The sequence below is a fragment of the Gymnoscopelus braueri genome (assembly GCF_963280865.1).
Source record: "Gymnoscopelus braueri genome assembly, chromosome: 2".
NCBI classification, from domain to species: Eukaryota; Metazoa; Chordata; class Actinopteri; order Myctophiformes; family Myctophidae; genus Gymnoscopelus; species Gymnoscopelus braueri.
Window position 1 is genome coordinate 14,883,801 of NC_137604.1, and position 11,206 is coordinate 14,895,006.

Here is an 11,206-nt window from a genome sequence, read left to right on the forward strand (position 1 = left end):
GATTGTTGATTTGCTGGGGGCTTTGGTTAGATTGTGTGTGGCTGGCGTGACAGGCGCTGTAACAGGGGGTCGTATAGGGGCTAGTGCAAACAATCCGAACAAGATGCCAAAGAAAGAAGTGAGAGATTGAAAAGATTCATCGAGTACGGGACTGACTTAGGGCGTACTGTGGGAGGTTTTGCAGGTGGTGAAGACTGCAAAGAAGCAGGGGGCGCAATTGGGGGAGGAGTGGGAGCTCTTGCTCACTTGACAATGACAAAGTTTTAATGAGATATATCTAGGTTGTTGTTTCCCAGACATAGGGTTGTGATCCATTTCGGATCACAGAGCTGTTTTCATGAGCCACAAGTAAATATTGTGTGTTTTTACCGTTCTTACTTTTTCCCCCAAAACTATTTCAAAATATATTCAGAAATGTTTTAAAAAATCGTCTATTCTCACTACTTTTGAAATAGGCATAAGGGCGCGCTCCCACCAAAACATGGTCGGCTAGCGTTAAACGCAGGTTGTGCGTGGCCACAGTTTTTTGCAGCCAGCGGATTCTAAAAAACGGGAGTGACACACCTGTCACTCACTTTCAAGACCCTCCCCGTCGCCCACACCGCCTTCTGATTTGAGCACCATGGTGCTTCCTGAGTCTTGGGACGGTCCACCTTCGACTCACCCGATTGGACAGAGGAGGAAAATCAGCTCCTGCCTCCAGCAGTTTTATGCTTCAAATGGACAAGTCCTGTAGAGCGGATAAACGCAAGGTCTGCGCGACAGGCGGAAAGATCCGCTCTTGCGTGAATCCATGCATTTACATTGACAAAGCATTGGCAGATTCTGCCCCAGAGGTAAAATAAAAGTGCGGTGGGAGCGTGCCCTAAGTGATGAATTCATAATGTATTTTTCTAAGTTTTGGTACTGGTACACCAATTTCCAAGAGTTAATGTTTTGAAAAATGTCATGCCACAGCTACAGCTCAGTCCAAATAGAATAACTTACTGCTCAGGGAGCAGTTAGGGGTTCAGTGTCTTGCTCAAGGACACTTCAACACAAAGCCATGAGGAGCTGGAGATCAAACCGGGGACCACTTCAGTTACTGTCAGTTACAGTCAGTCAGTTACTGACTGTCTCCCACCCTATATGTTGTGTTGTGTTGTGTTGTGTTGTGTTGTGTTGTGTTGTGTTGTGTTGTGTTGTGTTGTGTTGTGTTGTGTTGTGTTATGTTATGATCTCCTATTAAACTCACTTGTTGATGGTTAGATTGATATGGTAAAGCAGATATTTGAACCTCTCCTCATATTCTCTTCTACACACCAGTGAAACTATTCTGATCATAACTTGTGTCCTGTTGATCTCTCAATAAACTGATATAAGACCTTTATAGATGTGTGATCTCTTGATTATACAGTATGCGATAATATACAGTATGTCAAAATATATTTGACTTTGGTCTCAAATAAGTGAAGTAGCTGAGGTGCACCTGGTTTATCTGGTGAAACAAGATCCATTTCAGTTTTGCTGTTGCTTTGCTGCATGGTTCATCACAAATAAATGACTAGTGTGAATGATGAATATGATAAGACCACAGTGAGTTGTATAAGACAAGAGACAATAGCCTGCTTACGTCTTTTTTACATTATGTTAAGCATGTCCTTACAAGTATTTCTGTTTTAGCTTAACACCAAAATCACAATATACAGGATAATCAAGTGAAATGGGAAGTGATAAGACAAACATTGAGCAGCCAAAATTGGAATGGGAACACAATACAATTTAAGCTGATAATATCTGTGTGAGGTTTTCTCTCCTGATTGGATACAAGTGGTATCCCAATCAGAATATAGAGCTTTCACTTTTTTCACAAGAACTTATTTATTTTCCAAAAACGTATCTCATAGATCCCCTCTAATGTGTCTAGACAACAGTCTTTATATCATCACCAAATGTTGTAGAGGAAATTCACAGGACAATTGCAACTGCTCTCCTTGAGATTGCAGTAACGTCCGATTCATACTTCATCAGATCACAACCTTGAGTGCTATATAGAGTCTGTAACTACGCCTCCTGAAAGTCGTGAACGAAAGCTGTCACCTGTTCAAAACCTCTTTAAAATATATTTTAGAATTTCCATTAGGACAAAATTACGCAACTGCAAAGACGAAACAGAAGTGGTATGGGTGGCGGACATCCACTGTAGTTTTTGCTTTTTCTGCACTTCCAATAGGCTTAATTGTTTCCCCCATGAACATGTTTAGTTATAATTCTCCTTTGCAAAGATATTGTAATAGAGAAACTAATAGTTTAATTCAGGTCATTATGAGGAGCATGTCATAACAGTTTAGTAGATGACCTGAGTTGAGGTGTGCTACCATTGTGGAGAGGAACAACTGGAAACAACAATTATGTGCTTCACGTGAAGTGGGAGTGGGATTCTGTTGGGGAGTTTGTACTCTGTATTATTATTATTTTTTACTAGGATGGATTTCGGACAGGAGCGCTCGTTTTGGTTCACTCAATGTCCTGCTAATGTGCAAGATTTTACAACAAATGCACATTATACTTTTTAAGTCACTTCAAAATTAGGTAGGTGAGCCTATAGGCCTTGAGGCCTTGAGGTTCGCCTGGGAGAGCGGGTGCACACCGAGCAGCCGATGACATTGATAAGCATGCCGTCCAAATAGTGCTTACCACGGACGGGTTGCCTACTAAGCTTATGTTACATAAATCGAGCGCTCCCTTACGCCTGGCTCAGCCAAACACAGGGCAGGGCGTCTGAGCTCAAGGTGTCTGACTCTGCCATCCTTGGAAAATAAATTCTAATCATGTGAATCTTGGGATCCACATGAGAATGGCATGGCTCCAATGTGGATCTCAGACTTCATGTGGCCAGCTTGTGACGTCAGTAATCTATTACGTCATCTATGACATAATCTATGATGTATGACTCAAAATTTGGGCAAGGTTTCAGCCCCATCAGAGCTCTGTTGATTTTCAATGGTAAAATGTCAAATTTCTAAACATATAAAACATACTGTATGTGAGAGGGGGGAAAAGTGTGTGTACTTCTTTGGCCTACTGGCAGTGTGTATACAATGTTTGGTACTGATCGGTCCAGCAGTTTACCGGTCATACAGATGCACAGACTAACATACAGACAGACAGACCCTCTCATAAACAACTAGCCAACCCAGGACAACAGTGGGCAGTTATAGCAAACAGCTGCCATAAGGTCAGAGGTGTAATGGCAGCTATAGGCTTACGTAAGTGTTGACACACCAGGATAGTTTGAAAGTGCATTCATGTTCCATTAGGAGGATGAACTCTTACCAATTGAGTAACCCCATGACCCTTTCTCTAGCACAACAACCCTCAGTCCAAAATGTCAAAAGAACCTCTACTCATGTGAGTGACCCAGTGACCTTTCCACCATTATGCCAAAACGTCCACACACATTTCACTGCAAACAGACATACTCTACAGTAGACATCTCGAAAACTGTTGGCTGTATTGCCATGGAATTTGCTGTGTACATCATGATTTTCCTGACCCAATGGCATGTCATCTAAGGCCCCCTTCTGGCCAAAGTTTCCAATTGCACATACACTATCTCAAAATCTAGTGGGAAGATTGCCATACATTTTTGGAATGTGTGTCTAATTTATGAAGCATACTTCACGAAGCAGTGAATATTCCAGTAAATCACTGGGATCTGACATAATGTTCTCCAAACATCAGGGGTTTGAATATTGGCCCATTTTGAAGAATATTATATAATTAGTCAAGAAGGATGTGAGTGCAAACAAAGACATCAGTTTTTAGTGTATTGGGTCACATACATTTAAATATAGTTGTGTATTACAATTTCCTTTCATGATGGGTTTCTTTTGCACTTAAAGGGATATTTCACTTTCAAACATGTTTGGGGTCATTTTAAGGTCTATTCAGGCTTTTGTGATCACCCCAGTTTTTAAGTTGCTTGATTCAGTATTTAGATATTTGATATTCAGTTTATCAGAAAGAGAGCAAAGTTAATGTACTCTCTGCAACACACTCTCAGATCATCTGATGCAGCCAAGACAGGCAAGTCTCAATGTAGCTTCATCTGTGACCTCACTCTCCGCTGTGGCTCAAAGCTACTGTGGAGAGGCAGGTCACACATGGGGCTATAGTCTCAATGGTGAAATGAGCATTGTTCTATGGCGCCTGGTTGAAAATAGACCCATTAAGGTCCGTTTGGGACCAGGTCTCTGTTTTTAAAATATATATGTTATGCATAATTTGGGTTCAGGATAACAAAGCCACAGGTTTGTTTAGGAAGGGGACAACTTTTTGGGCCCATACAGACCTCTAGTCTACGGCGCTCCTCCAGTAATACTATAGTCTGGTAGTGCTGTTCAACTTAAGGAAAGTCTTGTTCAAATTCACAAATGAACACTGTACAATATTACAGAATTATCATTGAATTCTAATTTCCCTTTAACCTTTCACAAACAATTGTCACGGCCTTTTTTGGAATGTAATACTTCTATATTGATTGATGAATGAATGACTGGTTTTAAAGTATTTGTTTTGTGTCTTTTGATCTGTTTTGCTGTGATGTCTTGTTTTTAACTCTGGATTGCCACACAAAAACATTGCCCTTTCATATTCATAAAGAATACACCCTGAACGTTAAAATAAGAACTTGTGGGTGTTGCTTGACCTTGTTATCTTTCTTTTGCTTGTGGTGCAGACTGAACTTTGCTTTATCAGGTCACATGACCCCCTCACAGCATTTACAAGAAACACTAACACTTGTAAATGATAGATATCTCTCGCTCCCCATCAAAGGAATGTCAAACTGTAAGTTATAAAATGACAGATAGACACCAGAGACATGTCAGTGAGCTGGTCCTTGTTGATGAAGCTTCATAGCCTGTCTTCACACTTCCTCTGTCTCTCCAGACCTACATCAGGATTTCAACATTGAAGCGGGTAAGACACTGAGACCTCTTGTCTTTTAGTGACATGTAGATGGTAAAGTGTGACCTTAACCTCGTTAATTGATGTTTATGACAGAATTCATTCAGTGGTCAGGAGCTGACATTTTGTAAAGTGAAATTAATCTGTGCAACTGTTGGGGGAAAAAAAATATATACTTAATTTGTCACAAAATAATATCTTCGTCAATAATTACCTCCGCCAGGCTGTGTGTGTGTGTGTGTGTGTGTGTGTGTGTGTGTGTGTGTGTGTGTGTGTGTGTGTGTGTGTGTGTGTGTGTGTGTGTGTGTGTGTGTGTGTGTGTGTGTGTGTGTGTGTGTGTGTGTGTGTGTTTGTGTCCGTGCGTGCGTGCGTGCGTGCGTGTGTGCGTGCGTGCGTGTGTCTGTCTGTCTGCCTGTCTGTCTGTCTATTTGCGGCTAATCTTGAAATCTTGGCTAGCTTGATCAGCTTAAAACTTTTCGTGCATGCTGCCAGTAGACCAAGGAAGACATTTGTCAAATCTGCATCATATTAATGCTATACCAGACCTTTAACTAAGAATCAGAATCAGAATCAGAATCAGAATCAGAATCAGAATCAGGTTTATTGTCACATCACAGGTTTACAAGGTAAAAAAGTGGGTGAAATTCGTTTTTGTACATCGTTCCCATCGCAACGTTAATTTCCATAGAAAGAAGAGGGGGGGGGGGGGGGGGGGGGGGGAGAAGAAGAGGGGTGGGGGGCAAGTGGGAAGGAGATCAAAACAAGAGAACAACAGAAGGCCAGACAAGTTATCTACATATTTACAAAGTACCTGAGATAATAAAAAACTAAGGTGCCTGAGCATAGCAGCAATGTATGTATACTGTGCATGTTATACTTATACTGTGCATGATAAGTATAACATGCAATACAATTCAATACAATACAAATTCCGTTACCCCTGGATTCCTTGGAGCATGACAAAACTCCATTATCTCTGGAGTCTTGTGTTGAACAATCATCATTATCTTTTTTGGGAGGGGCTGGGAAAGCTTCTCTGTCTAAAGTCAAGCAAAATATAACTCATCACAAGATAAAACACATATCAAGAAGTTCATAACTCACTTTTGACCAAAACATTTATTTAATTCCATTTTAGCCGTGCACAAACATTGCTTTTGAGAGCTATAAAAAAACTATACTTAGCCTATATAAATAGCCTTTTTTTGGGGGGGGGGGGGGGGGGGGAGCCGTAGCACTTGCCGTAGCACTAGCCTTGACGACCTTGCAGGCTTATGCAAAGGCTATGTAATTTAGATAGTGTAGTGGATTTATGTAGCTGGGTCTTCGCTTCCAGAGAAATGATCAAGAGACGTGAGACAGTAGATATTGCTCAAGCGTTGCTTTATTTATGCTATGCAAAGGTTAAGTCTACAGAGGCATAAGTGTAGCATGCGTGATACGGATGGTCTGATCTTTATGACATTAGTTGTTTTTACGATTTTTAAAACTATATATTTAAAGTTATAGTTATAGTGCTCAGTGTGAATGGCCCTATACTTAATCCCGGACGTGTGCTTATCTATCGGTGTACACCTGGCTCAATCTTGGGTCCATGGGTACATGTTCCGTGAGATGGAGCCATTTGTTATTTTTTAACTTTGTGCCAATATATTGTAAATCATCTTAATCATTTAGTGACATTTACTCGTGATATTTATACTGGAATACATTTGCTGGGCTTGATTACATTTCCCATTATTATTCTCTCTGTCCCTTTAATTGATGCCACAACAATAGCATGATATGTAGACAGTAGACTAGCCAGGTTCATTTGTTAATTTTCTCTCTCTCTTGCCCTCCACTCTTTAGTCGGACAATTAGACTACTAAACTGTCTCTGTACTTTTGAGATCAGAGTCATGTATACAGTGTGTGGTATTTATTTATTTTATTATTTTGGTGTCAGCATGTTGGCACTGGAAATACTGTGTCCTTTAAATTGTGTCTGAATAATCCTGTAAGTGATGGGCTGTGAAAGGCAGCCAGACACAGAAATAAAATGATGCATTCATTCACTCATTCACTGTCACGGTCCGCTCCTCGGGCCGTGGACTGTGCCCTTATTATTTGGACCTTGAATGCCCTTTTATGGTGTTGGACTCTTTGTTAGGCCTGTTAGGCCACTATTATTGTGGTATCGTTCCAATTGTATCCTGTTTCTCTGTTGTTACCTTTTGCCCTGTTGTGTATCTTATTTTGTAGTATTGTTTCCTGTCTGCCTTGTTTTCTGTTTCATGTCTTGTCTCACCAGTCCTCTGATTAACTCTGTCTTGCACCTGTGTCCTAGCCTATCCCTGTGTTGATTGTCAGTTAGTTTCACCTGTGTCCTGTTAACCGTGTGTCTATATATACTCCCCTGTTTGTTTAGTCCCTTGTTCGTTCGTAAAAGTAAGTCACTGTGTTAGTTAGCTCTTTGTGATTGTCTAAGTTCCTAGTGTTTCCGCTTTGCTCCTAGTTCGTGTTGTTGAACTAGTCTCCTCGTATTCGTATGTTTATTCCTGAACCTCTGTTTTGGTTAATAAACCACCCTTGCATTCGATCTACCCTGTGTCTGCCTCGTCCTCTGCCTTTGTCCTGCGCTTGGGTCCTACACCTCTGACTGATCGTGACATTCACTCATTCATTCATTCATTTGTAGACCTGGCATCCTATTGTCTGTATAGTTTCAATGTACAGATTATTAATTTTTTGATATTATACTAGCTGTTTAGACTGATGATAGGTTCTTGCAATTGGTTTACCTACTGTATGATCCTAGATTACTATTTCAATACTTTTGCTGTATTACCTCCTATTTACCTGTAAATCACTCTGGATTAAGAGCGTCTGCTAAATGCTTAAATTGTAAATTGACCTGTCCAGCAATTTGGTCAACCACCGTGTTTTTAAATGTGATTTATAAATAAAGATTGAGTTGAGATGAGTTGTCTATTTCAGCTCATTCCCATTATTATTCTCATTTCAGCTCATTCCCATTATTATTCTCATTTCAGCTCATTCCCATTATTATTCTCATTTCAGCTCATTCCCATTATTATTCTCGTGGCCCATCCCTCATGGGATTATATGACACCTTTTCAGGTAGTTACAATATTGTGTTGTTGTTGTTGCTGTAGAATGAGTTTATAACATCATCTTTCTTCACAAGCATAGTTTAATAATCCTCCCCCTCTCTCTCTCTCTCTCTCTCTCACAGAAAGTAAGCCATACAAAACAGACATGAGTGCAGATTCAAGCAGCAGGAAGGGAGGCGAAGGTATGTATCTTGCCAGCAGAGCAGATAAATATATTGTCCTTTTTAAGACAAGCCAGGAGAAAATCTGTAATGAAATCTAATTAATACAATGTTTATCATTCATAACCATATCTTTTTAATCCACCAGCTCTGATGAAGAAGTTCGGATTATCATGGTTGGGAAGACTGGAGCTGGAAAGAGCGCCACTGGAAACACCATCTTGGGATTCAAAGCTTTTTAATCCAAGTTTCCAGCTACATCTCTGACAACTAGCTGTGAGAAGGTCAGAGGTGTAATGGGTGGTAGAAAGGTAGTTGTTGTTGACACACCAGGATTGTTTGACACCAGGTTTACCGAAGAGGAAACCCTTAGGGAGATTAAACAGAGTATTTGTTTTGCTGCTCCTGGTCCCCATGTGTTCCTGGTTGTGATCAAACTGGGAAGATTCACTGATGAGGAGCAGAAAACTGTTGAAATGATTCAGGAAGTGTTTCATGTCTTGTCTCACCAGTCCTCTGATTAACTCTGTCTTGCACCTGTGTCCTAGCCTATCCCTGTGTTGATTGTCAGTTAGTTTCACCTGTGTCCTGTTAACCGTGTGTCTATATATACTCCCCTGTTTGTTTAGTCCCTTGTTCGTTCGTAAAAGTAAGTCACTGTGTTAGTTAGCTCTTTGTGATTGTCTAAGTTCCTAGTGTTTCCGCTTTGCTCCTAGTTCGTGTTGTTGAACTAGTCTCCTCGTATTCGTATGTTTATTCCTGAACCTCTGTTTTGGTTAATAAACCACCCTTGCATTCGATCTACCCTGTGTCTGCCTCGTCCTCTGCCTTTGTCCTGCGCTTGGGTCCTACACCTCTGACTGATCGTGACATTCACTCATTCATTGGGTTGCAATAGAGGTTGCACATGCTTTTGGAGCTGAATTTGAAGATCTAACAGATGCTGATATTTCGGATGTAATAGATGTTGAAGTGGAAGGAGTAGCTAGTCTAGAAGTTTTTTCAGGGACTGATAACTGCTTTATCCAATGAACGACAAAGCTTCAATGAGACATATCCAAGTCAAGAAATCCACATCACAATAAACATAAATTTATGGGGTTCATGTTTGTTAAATTGCATGCAAAATGTATTCAAGTCAACAATGAAAAAAGAGAAACTTTGAAAAAGGAGAAGGGATGGGAATGATTATAAGGAGGTGATTTTATACAGTATTTGGGGGCCAAAAAAGGCAGCACATCAAGGACAGCAGCAGCAGCGGAGACACACAGTATAGTTCAACTTCATTAGTAGTGAGGATGAGGAGACTTTCAGGGGGGAGAAGAATGACAGAGAATTTTCAGAAGAAGCCCCACAAGAAGAATGAACCGCACTGAGAGAAGAGAAGAGAAGAGGTCCGCTAGAGGAAATCAACATGCATTGCAGGGGAGGAGGAACCCAAGCTCTACCTCAAACACACTACACACAAAACCAAACTCCATGATCAACATTTTCTTTCCAGGGACGTTTGCACCGACCTAATCATCTAATGCATTTGATACAAAGATTTCCTTTTGCAGGAGGTTGAATTTGAGATTGAGGTACAAACATAATGGACACCTGCTGGGGTTTAAGCCCACAAATGATTCGGGTCAGAATCCAGCTTCTCATTCTCTTCCCCGGTTGATTGATTTTGTGGTGATTTTGTGGGATTTTGTCTGTGGTTCCCAATTAAACCACTGTTCCCAATTCTACTCTGCAAACATTTATAAAGGAGATTAATCATGACCATGAGAACTTACACGTGTACAAATATTTATTGGCAAATCGGTCGGATCGGCGGTTCTGGACAACCTCTGATCTGAAAGACTTCATGCCTGGTCTTTGGCATCTTCTGCGATACGCACGCCAAGTTTGAAGTCGATCGGTCAGGCGGTTCTCAACATGTGTGAAGGACAGATACACTCACAAGCCCGCACGCACACAGAATTTGTGAACTGTGTGTGGCCTTGATTGAGAGTTTCTTTCCAATCTGCTGTGACTGTTACAGTTAATTGAGACTTTAAGTATCTACTGGGTGTATGTTTGAATTGCCAGTTCGGTTGTTCCTGAGTGTTTATCAATCCCGCTGTACACTATAGTTTCATTTACTATGTGAGTATCTTAGTCATAGTTTTGATCCCTCTGTAAAGGTGTTCCTGTGTTCATTATTTTATTAAGTAAAGTTTGGTTGTACTTCTGCTATTGGTTTCCTGTGTATTTCTGCATTTGGGTCCTACCTGTTCTTGAGCTTTATCATAGCAACAATAGCTTAGAATAGAATAACCACAGGTCCTGTACAGTTACTACGCCTTTTAAAGGAAGTCTGCTGGTGGAACCCTTGATTAAAAAAAACTAATCTTGACACTTCGTTTTTTTCTAATTTTAGGCCCATCTCAAAACTTCCTTTCCTTTCCATTTCCAAAATCTTGGAGAAAGTTGTACAGTACTTTTACAGCTTCAGTCCTTTCTATTTGCACATAGTCTCCTTGAGGTTTTCCAATCTGGTTTTAAAGCTTTTCACAGTACAGAGTCTGCACTTTTAAGAGTTGTTAATGTCCTTTTAAGAACCACTGACTCTGGTGATCCTGAGATTCTTGTGCTTTTGGACCTGTCACCTCACAGCTGCATTTGACACTTAAGACCACAAAATTCTCATCTCACGTTTAGTGTGTTGTGTGGGTATAGAAGGAACAGCTTTAAATTGGTTCTGGTCCTACTTGACAGACAGATCTTTCTTTGTAGCCCTTGGTGACTCCACATCTGCCCCCCCCTCCCGTGTGGAGTCCCGCAGAGTTCAATTCTTGGCCCCATCCTTTTTTCCCTGTACCTACTCCCCCTGGGTTTGATTTTTTTAAAGAATGGCATTTCCTACCACTTTTATGCAGATGACTCGCAGATCTACATGCCCCTGAAGAAAAATTATACCAGCTCCCTGAACATACTGCTGGGGAAGGACATT

At 40.8% G+C, this 11,206-nt stretch overlaps 1 protein-coding gene across 1 annotated transcript in view; it reads left to right on the top strand.

Moving 5' to 3' along the window:
- The first annotated feature begins 8,468 nt into the window (after window positions 1–8,468).
- Window positions 8,469–11,206, top strand: part of LOC308094348 (GTPase IMAP family member 4-like) — a 6,902-nt gene continuing 4,164 nt past the window's right edge. The window contains exon 1 of the mRNA XM_080440953.1: window positions 8,469–8,696. Coding sequence (XP_080297079.1) covers window positions 8,523–8,696 — 174 coding nt within the window. The 5' untranslated portion in view covers window positions 8,469–8,522. The remainder of the gene's footprint in view (window positions 8,697–11,206) is intronic.